The following is a 20,916-nucleotide window of genomic DNA, read 5'->3' on the forward strand; positions in this document are numbered from 1 at the left end:
GAGTCTCCCATTTTGCTATGCTAAAAAAGTACAGTATATCAATTAGGCTGTAAAAACATCCTCAAATACACCCCATAGTGGCTTCCCAATGCTATTTGAAGAGGCACCAAAAGTACAATATGCTGAATTTGTATATCCTCCAACATTCCCTCCGTCAGCGAGAAACCTCAATTTCACACGGCCACCACATATTTAGCGAGATATTATCCAGCATATGTGATCATTCCTACACATCACTCCTGTCAAAGCCAAGCAGCCCGCGGGCATTCGCTCTCCACTCTGATGCCAATCAGATCCGTTTACCCTTTAATTGGCATCAGCAGTGATTGTGAATAAATGAAGCCTTTGTGTATTGTACAACGCAGCACAATGGCTATTGTGTGAGAATCTCAGGTTGGGTTTCATTAGGAAAAGGTGTGACTTGTTTTCGTCTCACCCTGCCTTGTTGCGTCTGGCTTGTATTTATTGTGAAATCAGGTAAAACACGCCTGTGAAACATCAAACCTTGTATGTGTTTGTTTGCGGCCAGATATCCAAACGTTAAGCCATTGGTTTTTGTCCGTGTGGATGCTATGCATCATTTGATTGTGACGTGTTAATGTGTTGCCGTCTGTTGGTTTGTATTTGCAAGTTTGCTGCTGATATATGGCCCTGATCATCTGCTGCACAATGCACATATGTTTAGCTGAAGACATTACTCTGTCTGTGTACATGTGTGTGCTTGTGTGTGTGACAAATGTCCCCACAAGTATAGCAATACCAGTAAATTATGATGTCGTGGGTACATTTATTAGTCCCGATGAGGAAAAGGACTCATTACACAAAATGACATATATAAAAAAAATCTAAAAATCAAATGGGTTGGGTTTAGGGGTAGAGTTAGGTTAGGGAGGCAGAACATACAGTTTGTACCAGCCTGATCTCACGAGAAAACGTAAGTATTTTACGTTTTGACAGTTTAGCGGCTAAGTCGTACGAATTCGTAGGAGTTCAGTCGTACGAAATTGTATGATTTTAAAAAGGAGGCGTGGCACCTAACCCCACCCCTAAACCCAACCGTCATTGGCGGATGAGCAAATCGTACTAAATTGTACGAATTAGATCGTACGAATTCGTATGAATTAGCCACTAAATCGAAAAGTTACGAATTACCGTGAGATTGTGTTGGTTTGTACATTATAAAACTACATCGCTTGGAAACCCCCATAAAACTTGATTGATTTATTATGCTGTATTCACAACAGATGCAAATCACCACTTCACTAGCTCCAGTTTACTCATAGGATGTTTTTCTCCTTATGTGAATTTTTGATTCAGTTACATTCCACACGTCATGGCATTCCACATCATTCACACCATGTGGCCATAATTCACCTCTAATCACACATTTGAGACTTTGAGAAAATCCTTGCCAAAATTTTTGCCCGTTAAATAGAAAAGACCTGTTAGAAATGGGACGCTCCCTTAAATGGAACCATTAAGAAATTTTTTCTTGTTAAAAAGTGACATTTAACCATTTGAAAGGAGTTTTTGGGCCCTATCATACACCCAACGCAATAAGGCGCAAGACATGTATGGCATGATTCGTTGCTATTTTCAGACCAGCGAAACCCTATACAAGGGAGGTGTCTATAAGGGAGGTGTGTTGAGGCGCATTTTTGGGAAGTTGCTATTTTGAGGAACTGAAATAGACCACACCATTGACCAACTAAAAGCCGGTCTAAAGTCTGGTCTAGGAGTTGGATATAACTCTGTTTTTTGACCACACTTTGTTATTATTGTTCATTTATTCGTTTGCTGGAAATTTGAACTGAATTTAGAAATTGTTTTAAAGAACTCTTTGTGCTTAACAAACAAAATTAAATATGTAGGCTAATGGATGTTTTTAGTGGAGTGCGTACAACACCTTTTATTGTCTACGAAAGTAAAGGAGTAAAGAGTTAAAATAAAGTAAAGAGAAAGTAAAGAGGCTGAATGGCGGAGACGTTATCCTTTCGCAGATGATCTGTGTAACTGTTTTCTCGCAAGTGAAGCATTCAGTTTTTCCTCTTACAAAGTTCGCCATCTAAATAGCAAATCTGCCTAGGCATGACGCAACTGACTCTTAAAGGGAATGGGAGATTCGTTATGCTCAAACACACCCATAACTCATTAAGAGAATAAGCACCACCCTGTTAGTCCATGCGCTGGGGCGCAGAGTGTATTTTTCCATCCTTAAAATAGCAAAAGTGGATTCGGACACACACCATGCACTTTAGACTTTGCGCCTAGATCGTTAAAATAGGGCCCTTAATGTTTAAAGCAGTGTTTCCCAACACTGTTCCTGAAGGCACACCAACAGTACACATTTTCAACCTCTCCCTAATTAAACAAACACACCTGAATCAAGCCATCAGAACATAAGAAGAGACTCCAAAACCTGATGTTAATGAGTCAGATAAGGGAGACGGCCAAAATATGTACTGTTGGTGTGCGTCCAAGAACAGGGTTGGGAAAAACTGATTTAAAGGTCCCATAAAGTGCTTTGAAATGTGTATTTTTTATTTGACAATCTGAAAGAAAAAGATAAGGTGGGACATATACTGTAGTAGCTCCTCCTTTTTATAAAAACAGCCAATCAGTGAGAGTAGTTGAAATCAAGCACATCAAATAAACAGCAAATGAGAAGCATTTTGAAGAGGGTAGGGGATGTGAGAAACTATAGAGCCTTTGAAAGTTCAGAAGATTTGATAAGAATTTGAGGTATGAGGTGATCGTCGTAAAATCGTTGACCCATTTATGCGGAAGTGACCAACTGCAAGCTTTGGATGTGTACAGGTATTTCAGGTTTATCTTCCAAATGTGAATTTTGTCACTGTTTTGGAGCACACTAGCTTATGGATACAGTATCCTTAAAACTAACATCTAAAAAACTTCCACGGGACCTTTAACAGGCAAAGTCAAATCAAACCGTTTCAGAAAAATGCTCTGTGAAGGACGTGGAAATAATTGGTTTACGCTAATATTTAACAAACATTCTATTTGTTCTGAATGTTGAGAGAATGTTGCTAGAAAGTTATCCAAAGAACTATTCCTTGTTATCTGGAAAAAGAATGTCTCAGTTGAAATATCTATGGAAAGCAACAGATATCAACAAATATCAACAGAAAGCACTAAAAATCGGCGTAAATGTGATATCTGCATCTAATCCTCACCTCGTTTTTTCTTCTCCCAACAGCGCACTTAACAACAGAAAACATAAACAGTGTTCAAATTCCATCCCAGGATGCCAAAATCCCAATCCAAACTCTTAACTATGGACCCAAACAGAAAGTGCAGACCAGCGGAGTCACCCACATCCCAGCCATCTCCATCATCCTACTTCTTCCTCTTTTACAGCTCTTCCTGTGGCCCAATGGCTTCTGACGCACAGTAAAAAGACTGAACGATTCAAGCATGCATTTGCACTAGGCCCTTAGAAGTCTGCACATTTATCTCCTGATCAGTAAGTTCTCCTGTCGGCCTCCCTCAGGATGCCGCTGTTCAAAAACTGGATATTGGTTTTGCTCTGGCCTGTTTTAAAGGGGTTTTTATGTAGCTACTAAGTAGTGAAGCGAGACTCAAGTGTGATTGATGTCCACCAACTTTGATGGTTTGCTGTCGCGTTTTATGGCACAGTTATTTTGGAGCTTCTTTGATATAGTTATGCTAGTCTGGTTTGAGACATTTTGGAGTAACACGTATCATGGTCCGAATTCATTCACACTTCACAAGATAAAGGGAATGCTGTCTGTTTTCTTTATTAAATGTGTGATTACTGTGTTATTATATGTGTGTATTATATATATATATATATATATATATATATATATATATATATATATATTTTTTTTTTTTTTTAAAGAGCTACTTTAATTATTCTCTCTTTATCAGTTAGAGTTGTCACGATACTGAAATTCGGTACCAATCAATGCTGAAATTTTAAAAACGTTCATTTCTTGCGAACATTTAAGCGCTGTCAATCGCATTCTAAAACAGCGATGATTTACCATTGTGTTTACGTTCTCTGTCAATCACAGTCGTTAACACTCAAATGTTCACGGGAAATGGACGCTTTTAAAATTTTAGTACTGATTGGTACCGAATTGCAGTATCGTGACAACCCTATTATCAGTTACCTGGGTGAATCCAGCACAATCTCACGGTAATTCGTAGCTTTTTGATTTAGTGGCTAACTCGTACAATCTCATTCGTTTAATTTAGTACATTCTAAACACTGCTTATTTACCATTGTGTTCACATGCTCAACAGAAATGACTGTGATAGGCTGTAAAGTTCATCAGTTCACCGATACTGAAATTCAGTACCAATCGGTACTGAAATTTTTAAAACGTCCAGTTCCCGCTAACATTTGAGCACTGTTGAGCGCATTCTTAAACAGCTCCAGTGTCCCTGTATCTGTGGTTACACTCAGTCAACAGCGGTGAACTGATGACCTTCACGGCCAATCAGTCATTTATTTTGAGCACGTGAACACAATGGCAAGCCACTGCTGTTTAGAACGTGCTCAACAGCGCTCAAATGTTAGCGGGAAATGGACGTTTTTAAAATTACAGTACCAATTGGTACGGAATTCCAGTATCGTGACAACTCTATTATCAGTTACGTAGGTAAATCCAGCACAATCTCATGGCAATTCGTAACTTTTTGATTTAGTGACTAATTCGTACAAATTTGTACAATCTCATTTGTTCAATTTAGTATGTTCTTAAACACTGCTGATTTGACATTGTGTTCTCATGCTCAACAGAAATGACTGATTGGCCGTGAAGATCATCAGTTCACTAAACTCACTACTGTTTACTGAGTGTAACCACAGATACAGGGACACTGGAGCGTTTTAAAGCCGCAATTCATCAGCGGATCGCTCATATATCAGCTTATAGACAAACCAGCTGATCGACGTGACTGTTGGTGCCGCACCACTTTTTAAAATCGTACGAATTAGCCACTAAAGAGACAAAACGTAAAATAGTTACGCTTCCTCGTGAGATCAGGCTGGTGAATCTCACAATGGTAGTGTTTCACCTCAAAATAATAGAAAAATAAAAAGAAAGCATATTTTTGCTAATGATGATTTTTTATTTCTGATTTATTTCTACTATCTAAAAATGCATAAATATTGTACAACCTATAAATATAATTTAAGTACATTTATTTATAAATATTTGATATAAATATTATTTTCTCAAAATGGAGTATTGCAAATTTCATTAGGAATTCAATAATAGACTTCAAAATGGCTGATTTTCTTTTTGCTTGTCTTTAAGTTATATATATATATATATATATATAATTTTTTTTTTTGGGATAAAAAATAATTTTTGTAAGATTGACCCACCTGCTTGTGCAATTTTAGGGCTTTTATTTTTGTTTATAAAAAGGCAAATTGTACATTTAACATATTTATACTGAAATCTATGTCTATACAAAGTGTGTATATGATAGTCAGGTTGTGCATATAACCATTAAAATATTGCAAGTAGCTTAAATCGTAGAGCATTAAAACACTTTATTTGTAGTACAGACATTCATAACTTTGGGGTTTAACCCTGCTAGACTCACCATTTTACCACATATTGTTAATTTGAATAGTTCTTGACGTCACAGTCTTAAAACTTTTGTCTGAATTCATCAACGTCACTTTCCATGTAGCTCTGACAGCGCCATGTTATTATTATAAGTGTTTGCACATCAGTCGTTCAATAAGATGTCATAAGTTTTCACGTTTTTCCACACTATTGCTTTTGAAGTTTAAATCTGAGTCAGTTTTTCACACCTCAGTGTCAACATCTGAGCAATGCTTCATGGTGTATTTTCCTGTTCGCCTGGTTTGTGTATGCTAATAAATGTTTTTCACCTTCATTTGAACCTTCTTTGTATCAATGACATAACTCCTGACAACATATTCTCTAGACTAATTTACAGCTGAGCAGTGTTTGCATTAAACCAATCACAGCCAAAACGCGCAATTGAGTCCTCATGTCTTTCAGCAGTCATGTTGTAATTTATGCTGCTTTTTTTAATTAGCCGTGTCTTATTATTTAGATGCCAATTAAGCTGTCATGAACATTTCCTGGTCTCCCGCCACACTGAAACCCTTCATTTTGCCGTTGCTACGTTTTTTGAGCCAACCCAAGTGCATGGCAACTATAGAAATGCTTAGAATTTGCCTTTAAAACTGCTTTGAGATGAATGAAAGGTGTTTTATTATTCTCTTAATCTACTCAATGCTATTGAGCTTGCAAATGTGATATTTAGCATTTGGGAAACAAATAGCTTGTGTGACCTCTGATTTACAGTCTACTGTAATTTTCACTCACCGGCCACTTTATTAAGTACACCTTCAACTGCTCGTTAACGCAAATTTCTAATCAGCCAATCACATGGTCTGAGCATTTCAGAAACTGCTGATCTACTGGGAGTTTCACGCACAACCATCTCTAGGGTTTACAGAGAATGGTCCGAAAAGGAAAATATCCAGTTATGTGGGCACAAATGCCTTGTTGATGCTGGAGGTCAGAGGAGAATGGCCAGACTGGTTGCAGCTGATAGAAAGGCAACAGTAACTCAAATAACCACTCGTTACAACCGAGGTATGCAGAAGAGCATCTCTGAACACACAACACTTCCAACCTTGAGGCACATGGGCTACAGCAGCAGAAGACCACACCGGGTGCCACTCCTGTCAGCTAAGAACAGGAAACTGAGGCTACAATTTACACAGGCTCACGAAAATTTGACAATAGAAGATTGGAAAAACATTGCCTGGTCTGATGAGACTCGATTTCTGCTGCAACATTCGGATGGTGGGGTCAGAATTTGGTGTCAACAACATGAAAGCATGGATCCATCCTTTCTTGTATCAATGGTTCAGCTGGTGACCTAGCTGCTGGTGGTGGTGTAAAGGTGATTTTTCTTGGCACGCTTTGGGCCGATTAGTACCAATTGAGCATCGTGTCAACGCCATAGGCTACCTGAGTATTGTTGCTGATCATGTTCATCCCTTTATGACCACAGTTTACCCATCTTCTGCTACTTCCAGCAGGATGACACTCCATGTCATAAAGCATGAATCATCTCAGACTGCTTTCTTGTACATTGAAAATGAGTTCACTGTACTCAAACGGCCTCCACAGTCTCCAGATCTCAATCCAATAGTGTACCCTTGGGATGTGGTGGAACGGGAGTTTCGCATCATGGATGTGCATACGACAAATCTGCAGCAACTGCGTGATGCTATAGCATGTCAATATGGACCAAAATCTGGAATATTTCCAGTACTCTGTTGAGTCTATATAACGAAGGATTAAGGCAGTTCTGAAGACAAAAGGGGTCCAACCTGGCACTAGTTAGGGTTGCCTAATAAAGTGACCGGTGAGTGTATATCAAAAATATAAATGGTGTGCATTATAATAAGGACATAAATGACGATTTACTGATGGTCATATGATTGTAAGTCACGCGATTTAGCATTAAAATATGACATTTGAGTCATTCTGTTATTTAAAAATATATATTTTTGGCCTGCAAGAAAAAAATATTATAGTAATTTAAAATAAATACTGTTAAAGTGGTAGATAGCTTTTATCTATCTATTCCGAAAGCACTGGAGGAGCATTCAAAGCTTTTTTTTTTTTTAAAGTGAAGCTGAAAGTGAAATCAACAAAGAAAATGGTTTACTTTTTTTTCTTTTTCTATTAAGTTGATTGTCTTTTATTTATTTATTTATTTTTTGCAAGTTTCATTTTATTTCTATTATCATTTTTCAGTGTATACATGTTATTCAATTTATTTTGCACAAATCTAATCCCATTGTTTTTGGTGCCAACCAAGTTCATTGCAACTAGAAATGGATAGAAATGTAAAACTGCTTTAAGCTTGAAGGTGAGTGTCTTAATATTCTCTTACTAGTATGGTCAATGATGACACTTTTATTTTTCATTCCCGCGTCTAAAAGATCAACCGAGCCTCGCGGTTCAATACGCGTATATTGTAGCTACAAGTAGGCGTCTTGTGAAAATAATTCTTCATCTTTATGCAGCTGTAACCCCCGTGTAATTGAAATAAACCCGCTCAACACAAACCCGCGAGAGTTTAAGTGCTCTTAATTAGACGTGTCTTGACTGAAAAATAACAGGCTTTCTCTGCCGGCTGTGTTCTCGGTTTCAGCCCATAACCGATTCACTCTGTTACACGATCGCGCCCATTTAATATCCCGCCTCAAAATCAATTGCCATGCTGGATTCATTCTGTTACAGTAGTCTGGCAAGGCGGCAGGGGGCGTTTACTACCACCTGCAGGTGTTTTTACACCCACCCCTTCTCTTTTATTCTACCACAGGGCTGGACTTGTTCAGTAACGTTGGGGGGAATTCGTTGGGAATGCGAACGAACGGAGCTTTTCAATGAATCGGTTCATGTGATTCGTCACATCCAATTGTTTCTCAACGGTAACTATTTTTTTTGCTAATAACAAATGTTTATGTATAAGTGACGGTGTTTATTAAAATTTTGGTCATTCAGTGCTCTAATGATCCCGAATAATCCCTTATTATATACAAATTTTCATGTTTTATTGTCAATATGTGAACAGTTTATGAAACTACACCTATCACAGCTTAATGGATTTTCTGTCAAAGACTGGAGATTGATTTGTTTTATTGTGAGAGACTCGAGACATTTTTGCTAGGAAAATCAAAAGGGTTTTAGGCTAACTTGTGCATACACGCACACACACACACACACACACACACACACACACACACACACACACACACACACACACACACACACACACAAATGTATTCAACCCAGCTAACAATTTTTGGTTCTCAAAACATTCTGGGTTTGGTTGTCCAGGAAGTTTTTCTTTATAGGCGATGTTGCCTGTAGGTTAGGAGAATGTTCTGTTTGTTCTGTTCGGTTCTCTTTTAGGTTCTTTTTAAGTTATATATATTTTTAAAAATGTGTTTATGTTACTAAAAAAAAGAACATTTTTATTTGCTAAATAGTAATGAACCAAACTGAAGCAATATGGGAACCCTAGCAGGCACACAACAACAGTCGTTAACATTAGGTTAGATTTAGGTCATGACATCAGGTGACCAAAATTCAATGTCTAGCCATGGTCTAAGAACAACGTTATTTTGACATCCAATAACGATGTCAAATTAGGTTGATGTTTGGTTGATTTTAGGTTGTGTTGAAAAGTGACCAAAATCCAATGTCTGATAGACATCATTGTGGTAATGCCCACACAACGCCAAGGTGTAACATGATTAGACGTTGATATTTGGTTGATTTTAGATTGGACATTGACGTCAGCCTGATTTTCATTTCCAAACAAAATCCAACATCCCCACGACGTTGGGGTACAACGTCAATATGACATCACGTTGACGTCCTGTGCCTGCAAGGATTGATCTAGCCTATTCCACGTTTGTGATGTCATTCTTGTTGTTTATTTTGTTATTAGGAGGAGAGATTGGGACACTGAATCATGTTCAATCTCCTATGTTACAGTTTACCACAGAATTTTCCCTTTTTCGTTTTGTTAAAATTATTTTTGGCTGTCAGAAGAAAACTTGACACAAGAATGGCAGTTGGCTAAACGTTTTTAGGAGTTGCTCAATACTAAGCCTGACATCTGCTTAAACTAGGTTATGTTTGCTTGTCTTAACTAGTTTCAGTATGTGTACATCAGTCCGACCATGCCCTTTAAACTGTTTTTAAGCTGAAAAAAAAAATTTCAGAACCGAATCTGTTCAAGAGAATCGTTCAAATGAGTCGATTCAAAAGCACGACTCGTTTGCGAATCGGACATGACTATTGTTCAGTGAGGACGGGACAGTAGAGAGGCAGACAGAACAGGAGCGCACAGCAGCAGCACAGAGATTATTCCTCCAACGGCATTTAATGTTTATTCTATTATTGGTATATTATCAGTTATGCATTATTAATAGTTCGTAAAGACATGAGCGCCAGAAACAGATCCCCACCGGACTGATCAAGAACACACGCACCCTCTTTCATCAGGACCACCGCTTTTAAGACAGGACATCGCTAAACAAGTGGATTTTATACTCTGTCCCGCAGTTGCAGAGAGAATCGGATGCTTTGTTTGGCTGTGTGAAGTGCAGAGCATCAGGACTTCTTCTTCCTCCTCCTCAGCCTCTGGATCCGGGACACAATGGATCTGACAGCGGTCGCACTGCTTGTGTCGCTCGTGTCCGTGTCTCTGTCCGCGGAGAACGCGGGCGGTAAAGCGCGGAGCTGCGCGGACGTGCGCCAGTTCTACAGCGGCAAAGGCTTCACGTTAAACGGCGTCCCGCAGTCCGAGATCTCAGGTATGAACTGCCGGTCGTTGTTACAAGCAGTACAGTCTCATTCATATTCAACACTGTCATTTCTTTGTGGTCTATCTATCCTCATGAGTCTGTCTATCCATCCATCCATCCATCCATCCATCCATCCATCCATCCATCCATCCATCCATCCATCTATCTATCTATCTATCTATCTATCTATCTATCTATCTATCTATCTATCTATCTATCTATCTATCTATCTCTTTCAATCAATGTTCTGTCTGTCTGTCTGTCTATCTATCTATCTATCTATCTATCTATCTATCTATCTATCTATCTATCTATCTATCTATCTATCTATCTATCTATCTATCTATCATTGCTATCTATCTATCTATCTATCTATCTATCTATCTATCTATCTATCTATCTATCTATCTATCTATCTATCTATCTATCTATCTATCTATCTATCTATTTCAATCATTGTTCTATCTATCTATCTATCTATCTATCTATCTATCTATCTATCTATCTATCTATCTATCTATCTATCTATCTATCTATCTATCTATCTATCTATCTATCTATCTATCTATCTATCTATCTATCTATCTATCTCTTTCAATCATTGTTCTATCTATCTATCTATCTATCTATCTATCTATCTATCTATCTATCTATCTATCTATCTATCTATCTATCTATCTATCTATCTATCTATCTATCTATCTATCTCTTTCAATCATTGTTCTATCTATCTATCTATCTATCTATCTATCTATCTATCTATCTATCTATCTATCTATCTATCTATCTATCTATTTCAATCATTGTTCTATCTATCTATCTATCTATCTATCTATCTATCTATCTATCTATCTATCTATCTATCTATCTATCTATCTATCTATCTATCTATCTATCTATCTATCTCTTTCAATCATTGTTCTATCTATCTATCTATCTATCTATCTATCTATCTATCTATCTATCTATCTATCTATCTATCTATCTATCTATCTATCTATCTATCTATCTATCTATCTATCTATCTATCTATCTATCTATCTATCTCTTTCTGTCAATCAATGTTCTGTCTATCTATCTATCTATCTATCTCTTTCTTTCAATCAATGTTCTGTCTATCTATCTATCTATCTATCTATCTATCTATCTATCTATCTATCTATCTATCTATCTATCTATCTATCTATCTATCTATCTATCTATCTATCTATCTGTCTGTCTGTCTGTCTGTCTATCTATCTATCTATTTCTTTCTCTTTCAATCATTGTTCTATCCATCTATTCATCCATCCATCTCATTGTTCTATCCATCCATCCATCCATCCATCCACCCATCCATTCATCCATCTATCTATCTTCTGTATCTCTCATTATTTTTCCGCATCTATTCTATTCTCTTCTGTCTGTTTCCAGTTTATTTAATTTCCTTGTAAACCAATAAATGTCCAGCATTTCCTCATTCGTCGCTTTCCTCAACACTCCACAAGGTGTTCTTATACTGTCAACTTCAGAAAGCGCATGAACAGATGGAGCGTCCCAGACAAAAGCCCACCACAAACAATAGACTAAAAACTCAAACCGCTCTAACACAGCGATACACCTGACTTTATCACAAGCATCATAAAACAAAACGACCCTAGGATTCATTCATGGGTTTCACACAGACACCCACCTGATGTTTGGATCCCCATGTGGTTTGAAAGAGCGTGTCCTCGACAGTATGTGGCCCCTGTAGGTCATGTTATGAGGTAAACACCCACAGTTGGATTTGTGGATTCCCTCAGTGTTGAACTTTCTGAGGACTAGTGTTACTGTATTAATTATACAAGTAAAATCTCCCGATTGTAGAAGTAACAGGCATCATCCGAAATCCGTGCAGTCAGCAAATGATCCGCAGCAGCAGCTAGTGATTTTTAACGCTCTCATTAGAGGCCAAAGAAATGTTGGCAGGTTGTGAATCTGTCCCATGCGCGCCGGCTCAAATGAAATCTGCCATCAATCTTTATGACACAACCATCTTTTTGATGCATTATATCCAGTAATATGTCACAAATCAGCCGGCGTAAACATGCAATTATATCAATCCATGATGCTCTCCAGTTTTTTTCCCTTCAGAATTCCTCTGGGGTGCTAGCGTCTAATTGTGTGCCCAAAACAAGCTAAAGGAGATAAATGATTCTCACACATAAACATGTAAATAAAACATAAGCTTGGAAGGAAATACAAATTGAGCAACATCGCCTTTATTCACGATGTATTTTTCCTATAAGATAAAGAACAACTGTATATGTGCAGCATACAGTGTATTCGGCCTCCAGACTGCATTCCACAAAACAAACATCTGCTCCTTCAGTAATAAGTGTATTATGCATTGGCATCCTCAGCAGATTTTGAGAGGCTAAGGCAAACAAAGAGTTCCTATTGGCCGTGAGGATATTTCTCAAGGTCATCGCCTGCGGTTTCAATGACAGAAGGGGGAAGATGAGGGAAAATGTAGCATGTGTCGGCCGCCCACTGCCAGCGTCTCGCCCTGAGACCGTCTCAACATCTTTTATTCATCGCACTAACCGTCGGACTAAGTTGTTCGCTTTTAGGCTTTAAAGTGGTTGGCGGGCAGACTGTGTTTGTCTGGTGGAAATAGGTCTTTAATTTAGTGAGAAGCATTGTGTGTTAGTGGTTAATAAGGACTTTTTTTAAGGGGGGGGGGGGGGTGATACTATTTAAATATAAAAATGCTTTATACTGTGGCTCTCAAGCAAGATTTTGTGTTAAAATAAAGACACAAAAACACAGCTTTGCATGGCAATATTGTATCATGGCAGTATTGTATATTGTCATTTGGACTACTTTTATTTCTGCTTTTTTTGGAGCTTGATAGTCCTGGACTCCATTCACTTTCATTGTAAGGAAAAGTGCAGCGTGAACATGCTTCGAAATGTCTTTATTTGTGTTTCACAGAAGAAAATAAGAAACGGTGTCTTGACAGAAGAGAACACTTTTATGATGATTTTTCATATTTTCTTTAGTTTGACAGTCCCAGTCCCCATACACTTTCATTGTTAGGAAACGTGCAGCCTGAACATGCTCCAAAGTGTTTAATTTTACACTCCACGTATAAGAAAGTGATTCCAGTTTTAAATGGCATACGGATGATGCTTTTATTTCTGCTTTTTTGGTTCTTGATAGTCCTGGGCTCCATTCACTTTCATTTTAAGGAAAAGTGCAGCATGAACATGCTTCAAAATGTCTTTATTTGTGTTCCACAGAAGAAACTATGTCGTTTTGGTTTTGAGATGCTTGTGGATGTGTAAATGATGACAATGTTGAGTTGAGACCACTTTTATGATGTTTTTTTTTATGTTTTCTTTAGTTTGACAGTCCCAGTCCCCATACACTTCATTGTTAGGAAACGTGCAGCCAGAATATGCTCCAAATCGCTTAATTTTACACTCCACTTTATAAGAAAGTGATTGCAGTTTTAAATGGCAAACGGATGATGCTTTTATTTCTGCTTTTTTGTGCTTGAAAGTCCTGGACCCTATTCACTTTCTTGCAGCATGAACATGCTTTGAAACGTCTTTATTTTTGTCCCACAGAAGAAACTATGTCGTTTAGGTTTTAGGTTGCATGTGGATGTGTAAATGATGTCAGAATGTTGAGTTGAGACCACTTTTATGATTTTTAAATTATTTTCTTTAGTTTGACAGTCCCCATCCACTTTCATTGTTAGGAAAAGTGCAGCCTGAACATGCTTCAAAGCATTTCATTTTACACTCCACATATTAGAAAGTGATTCAAATTTTAAATGAAATACGAATTATGCTTTTATTTGTGCTTCATTGGTGCTTGATAGTCCTGGACCCTATTCACGTTCATTGTAAGGAAAAGTGCAGCATGAACAGGCTTCGAAACATCTTTATTTGTGTTCCACAGAAGAAACTATGTCAATCTGGTTTTGAGTTGCACGTGGATGTGTAAATGATGGCAGAATGTTGAGTTGTTGACCAAATACTTAGAAATGTGTTACATTTTGGAAGCAAATTGTGTTGTTAATAAGATTTAGCTTCACGTTTTATAAGTTAGATTGTTCATTTGTAAGTTTTTAGTCATTAAAACCATAAAAATTGTTATATTAATAAATAAAAATTAATAGTTTGACATTTTAACAAATTTTTATAGTTTTTTACCAGTTTTAAAAAAAGATTTGGAAAGCAGTACAATACTTTTTGGATTTTTTTGGAGCTCAATTGTCCCAGATTCCACTCCCTTTTATTCTATTTTCAAAAAGTGCAGCATGAACATGCTTCAAAACATCTTCTTTTGTTTTCAATGTAATAAAAGAGTCATTCTAGTTTGAGTTGCACATGAGCATGTGCCAATGATGACCGAACGTTCATTGTTTGACTGATTACTCACAAATATGATATATTCTGGAAGTATTGTTTTATGTTTGATTTGAATTTATATGATTCTAGAATTTGTACAAAATTTTGACAACAGACAGTATAAGAGAACATTACATGTAACAGAAATAACTTGTTTGACATTCTACCAAGTAATATAGCTTTTTTTTTTACCGTTTCAGATAGACTTGAAATGCAGCACAATTTCCATCCCCTTTTATTATTAAAAAAGTGCAGCATGAACATACTTCAAAAGGTTTTCTTTTATGTTCAATGGAATAAAATAGCCAGTCAAAATATTGATTATATATTTTTTTACAATATTTTGACAACAGAAATCGATTTCACAGTATGTTAGATATAACAATAAAATATTTAAATGTTAATCTGAGATTTCAGCAAGCATAAATTTCAGATTTTTATTGATTTTTATTGCTATTTTTACAATTGACAAAATTTTGACTGAATATTAGATGCAATGTCAATAAAACACTGTTTAAACTGTTGTAGTTAGTTATTTAGTCAATAACAACGTCAGTTTGTTGCTTATTAAGGCAGCACTTTTGTAATAAAACAGTAAAAAATAGTTTGAAGGACTTTTCTGATGTTTTTTTGTATTTTCTTTAGTTTGACAGTCCCCATCCCCTTCATTGTTAGGAAAAGTGCAGCCTGAACATGCACCAAAGCGTCTCATTTCTCGCTCCACGTATAGGGAAAGTATTTCCAATTTACAGATGATTGACATATTTCCTTTCAATATTTTGACATCATAGTGATTTTCGCAGAACGTTAGATCTAACATTAACAAAACATTGTTTCAATGTTGAACCGACGTTGTAGTTAGTTATATCACCGTCGTCTCTCCGAATGCCTACAATACACCTTTATCTCAATGCGGTTTTGCTGGGTGTGACGGTGATACCCATCATTTGCATTCAGAGTCGGAGGGTTTGAGGTTTGAAGGTGTTTTAGAAAGAGCTGATCATAAAGCATCACCTAAAGGTCAGAGAGGAACCAGAGCTGAATGCTGCGCTCTAGAGTTACAGACGCAACTACTGTGTGTCTGCCGTTTTTTACAAACACAGAGGCCGCGTATTGTTCAACGGGCGACTGTGTGACACTTGGAGCCCTGCGGTGTCTTGAAACAATGACACTCTCACATTTCGCTCAAATAGGCCATGAAGACACAGGTCTGGTCTGTGCTTCATCTCGCATTTGTTTTGTGAGATGAGACACTTTGTCATCCACCTGTCAGTTTTAAGATTTGGTGTTTTTTGGTTTTACATAAAGTGTTTTTTTTTCTTGGGTCTAATTTAAAGAAAACATCCAAAATACTTTTCTTTTGTAACGCTTTATCAATTTGCATCTGTCGATTTTTATTACCTATTTTTAAAGGTTTTTTCCCATAAACGTCCACTTCAGCAGCTTTACATGTACACCAAACTGCAGGGTTTTATTCATGAAGCTTTTTACTGAGGGATTTGTTCATACATGGACTGTTGACATGATATTTTTCACTGTCACAAATGACAAAAATGAATATAATTAGTTGTCACCATTTAAAATGTAGTAAATGGTTAAACCTTTCTTTGTTTTCCATAGACCTCTTGTTATAGAACTGCTGTTATTATGGTGGCTTGAGGAAGCCAATATACTGTAATACTACATAGACTTAATATTCTTCCGTCTTCTTCTGAGACTAATTTCTATACGCATCTCCTCCTAGATTGTTCACACTACAACCACCAAACTACTAGTTGCAATATCTTTTCCAACTGATCCAACTTACGGTTTTCCGAAAACTGACCGGGATAATTCGGAAAAGTTCCATTGACTTAACATTTAACCAAAATTCGTGACCTCATAACTTTGCGCCAGACTGTCATACAGACTTAAGGTTGGGCTCATTTAACTCAGACTACCAATCTGCCAATCACTGATGACCTTGCCACTCGCACCCTAGCAACTGTCCCATAAACTTCCATTGTAAAAAACTGCCATTGACTTTACATTGGACATACTAACATTGTACTGTACCAATCCATACTAACAACATACTAATCATATTAGCGACATGCTAATTCATACTATAAACATACTACAAACATGCTAATTCATACTAAATTCATGCTAACAACATGCTAGTTTATACTATAAACTTACTAGCATCATGCTAATTCAAACTAGAGCCATGGTAATTTATCTTAGCAACTGCCTAGCAACCACTCAGAACACCTTAGCAACCGCCTAACAACACCTTAGTAACCACCTAGAACACCCTAGCAACCACCTAGCAATGCCTTAGCAACTGCCTAGAACACCCTAGCAACACCTTAGCAACCACCTAGCAAAGCCTTAGCAACCACCTAGCATCCACTCAGAACACCCCGGCAACCGCCTAGCAACACCATAGCAACCGCCTAGCAACACCTTAGCAACTGCCTAGCAACACATTAGCAACCATGTAGCAACCACTCAGAACACCCTAGCAGCACCTTAGCAACCACAGATAAACTAATGTATATGCACAAATATAATATTGTAAAGCATCCTATTGAAAATTCATTCATTCACTTATTTTCCTTTCAGCTTAGTCCCTTTATTAATCAGGGGTCACCACAGCGGAAACGAACCACTAATTTATCCAGCATCTGTTCTACGCAGCAGATGCCCTTCCCGCTGCAACCCATCACTGGGAAACATCCACACACAGCCATTCACACACATACACTACGGACAATTTAGCTGACCCAATTCACCTGTACCACATGTCTTTGGACTGTGAGGGAAACCAGAGCAACCGGAGGAAACCCATGAGAACATAGGGAGAACTTGAAAACTCCACACAGAAATGCCAACTGACCCAGCCGAGGCTCGAACCAGTGACCTGTGAGGCGATCGTGCTACCCACTGTGCCACCGCGATGCCCCTATAGAAAATACTAATTTAAATGAGAGATTTGTGGGGGTGTACTCATACAGTATATGCTGAGCACTATATTTCTAAAAACATAAAAACCTGATACACTTTGTCACTGAAAACCATCAGGCAATTCAACAGAAAACTTTAATTAGTTGAAGAACCCCATTCAAGATCATGTGAATATCCGCGTTTCCACTACGGCAGCCTAAAGTGAGCATGCCAGGCTGAGCCAGGGCCAGTCGCATTTCCACAGTCACTTCCGGGGCCTGATCGGGCCAAAGCAGGGCTTCCTCTGGGCCAGCGGTCTACCTTTTTCGCAATACCTTGGGCCAGATCGGGCCAACTAGGGCTTTGGGGCGGGGTTAAGGGCAAAGGCAGAGTTTTTCTGTGTCTGATTACGAGGTGGCAAGATGCCCATTTCACTAACATTAGTTTTGCAATCGCGCTCGCTTACAGAACAGACAGTACTGGACAATTGAAGACACCAGGGCTCTCCTGAAGATTTATGCTGAGGAGAATGTTCAGCGGCAGATGGCGCTTGCAGAAACGAGGATGTGATCGAATACATTATTGCTAAGCTTGCGAAAGCACAGATTCAGCGTACAACGGTACAAGTCTGTGAAAAGTTAAAAAATTTGTGGGCACAGTACAAAGCAATTAAGATCCACAATGGTCAGAGAAGTGCTCACAAAAAAAAAATTTGAAATCATGGACGGTATGCTGGGTCATTGTTGGCAAAAACAGGCCAAAAAAAAGCTATTTTACTGCCTATTAGTCAACTACCCACATAATAAAGCTGATTATGTCTGTTCACAGTATTTTCCAATTTATTTCTGAACAATTCCCAAAATCCCCTCTGTTAAAAACATTTCTAAAGGCCCGCGCACACCGAGACGCTTTTTGCTAATGCCGCGTGACTAAATAAAGGGCGCCAAACAATGTGATTGTGCATACCAACGGCCAAAACACCAGGCTTAAAAGTGTCATTTTAAAGAAGGACCTTCTCCACCAATCAGATTGGCACTATTGTTCACGTGCACGGAGCTGCTGAAGTTACAGTAGACAGCAATTGGAGGCCCTCAAGCGCAAAACTGTCAATGCGAGCGCACATTGAAGAAGATGCCCAGAGGCAATATGAACGTAGTGCTGCTTATTGCACTGGTGATCAATAATAATTTCTTCATCGCTAGAGCTGAAGCTGCTACTTGAACCATTCATAACAAAAGGGCGTGTCGATTTTTTCTATGTTACAAGCATGTGTCAGAAGCTTAAAGTTGTGTAGCGCCATCTAACGTCAAGGAGTGATTTTGCATACTCTTCTGCTCAACGCCAGAGAAAATCGCTTGAATTTGAATACGTAAAAACGTCGTGAAAAACGCTGACGATAAACGCAAATGAAAAGCGTCCCGGTGTGTCCCGGCAACCTCCCGCTCTCCCTCGGGAAGCCAATACGGAATTAACTGAAACTGCAATTCATCAAAATTCCGCTAGTCCTGGCTCCATAATAGAGCAAATTGCAATTGAGCCCACTGTTAGAATGGCCAACTTTACAGCAGAAAAAAAGGTGTTTACAGCCTGGTACAAAGAACGATTTTGGTTCATATAGCTATTATTACCCTCCATGACAACTGTGAGGGGGGTGAATTTTTTTACAACTCATCCATTTCCTTTATTAGGTTATATTAAGTTTGCATAATTAAGGGCGTGGCCACTTGAGTGACAGCTAGGTCTCGCTGGTCGCCGTCATTTCACCTCAGCTGAATCCGGCAGATTAGCCACTGATCTCGGCATATTCATCGTATTTTTGTGTTGTTTTATGTGGCTTTACACAGTCAGTTGCCTTTTGGAATTATTTCATACAATTATCAGATGATATGGGTGCTGTGTGCACTTAATTGTGCTCACAATCCATTTATGTGGCCTCCGTTTCCCATGTGAGTAAAGTTATATACTTGTATACCATCTCTATAAATGTATTTGTTTTATTTAAGATCATTTATCCTTAATATTTTTTTTAGACCCGTAAAGCACTCCAGAATCTGACAGATTGATTAGCTGTATGCTCTAGAACAGTCATCTGAAGCGTTGTCATACAGTGTTATGCTGGATTTCATCAATAGTCTTGCATTTACTAACACACACTATATCTGAAGTGTTTGGAAGTAATTCGCGTTTTCCTCCTGTAGAAAAACGTCATAAGAGCAATGTTTAGTGGCTCAATGTATTACTACAGTGTTTTTAAAAGTCTAAACACTTTACTGATATAGTGTACAGCCAAGCACATGTGGTCAGGACACAAACGAGTCGCAGGTAATAAAGTATCAAGCGTTTCTCCCAAAGTAAAGTCTGTCTGCCAGGTGTAAGCTAAGTGCCAGCAGGTGTCTGTAGCTCCGCTCACTCTCCGCCTCTTTGCCCTTGTTTGGTATCCCGCCGTGGGTGCGATGACGCGCAAACAAAATGGCGACGGTTGGCCGCGCCTACTTGTAGCTTCTTTTGCAGTGTTCAGAAACCTATGGGTGACGTCACGGATGCTACGTCCATATATTTTACAGTCTATGGCCTTAACACTCAAAACATGACATTCGCCGTTTGTTTAAACAACTTATTTAAAATAAGCTAAAACATCACAATTCTCTAGGTTTTTTTGGGACAACTTCATTAATTTACATTAATTCCACTTAAATTTTTAAAACTAACTTGGTCAACTTGGTCACACTTGATATTGATGGTCTACATGCCAACTAATTCTCATTAGATTATAAGTAGACTGCTAGGTTGGGGTTAGGGTTAGTGTAAGTTGACATGTAAAATGTTAAATGTCTGTTGAAGAAGCCGCATCAACAGATGTTAAGCAGACAGTCTACTAATACTCAAATGGACCATCATAATAAAGTGTTACTGTTAACTTAATTTGTTCAGGTTGTATCTACACAAGTCGATTGTGTGGAACCCAGCATTTTTTACAGTAAATATGTAAAACACCTAGAATTTTATGCAGGAAATGTATGCAAATTAGCACATATTTAATGAAATAATGGTTAATTAGCATATTTAAACAACGTTTTAGAGAACTTGTGAAGCAAAAAAGTTTGCTCTTCTTAATTGAATCAATAAACAGGGGAACGTATGATTATTCGGTTAGATTGTTAGATTATTATCAAGTTATTTCTATTTATTTAGCTGTAGTTTCTTGCTTTAAGAGATTTATTTCCA

At 38.0% G+C, this 20,916-nt stretch overlaps 2 protein-coding genes across 3 annotated transcripts in view; both read left to right on the forward strand.

Annotated features, from left to right (window-relative positions):
- Window positions 1–3,811, forward strand: part of gpc5b (glypican 5b) — a 62,152-nt gene extending 58,341 nt beyond the window's left edge. For both annotated transcript variants that reach the window (XM_056448266.1, XM_056448267.1), the window contains exon 9: window positions 3,218–3,811. In XM_056448266.1, the coding sequence (XP_056304241.1) occupies window positions 3,218–3,405 (188 nt within the window). In that variant the 3' untranslated portion in view covers window positions 3,406–3,811. The remainder of the gene's footprint in view (window positions 1–3,217) is intronic.
- A 6,078-nt stretch (window positions 3,812–9,889) lies between these two features.
- gpc1a (glypican 1a) overlaps window positions 9,890–20,916 on the forward strand; it is a 46,264-nt gene continuing 35,237 nt past the window's right edge. Inside the window, exon 1 of the mRNA XM_056448112.1 lies at window positions 9,890–10,387. Coding sequence (XP_056304087.1) covers window positions 10,231–10,387 — 157 coding nt within the window. The 5' untranslated portion in view covers window positions 9,890–10,230. The remainder of the gene's footprint in view (window positions 10,388–20,916) is intronic.

The sequence above is a fragment of the Danio aesculapii genome, chromosome 22 (genome assembly GCF_903798145.1).
Source record: "Danio aesculapii chromosome 22, fDanAes4.1, whole genome shotgun sequence".
In the NCBI taxonomy this organism is placed as follows: Eukaryota; Metazoa; Chordata; class Actinopteri; order Cypriniformes; family Danionidae; genus Danio; species Danio aesculapii.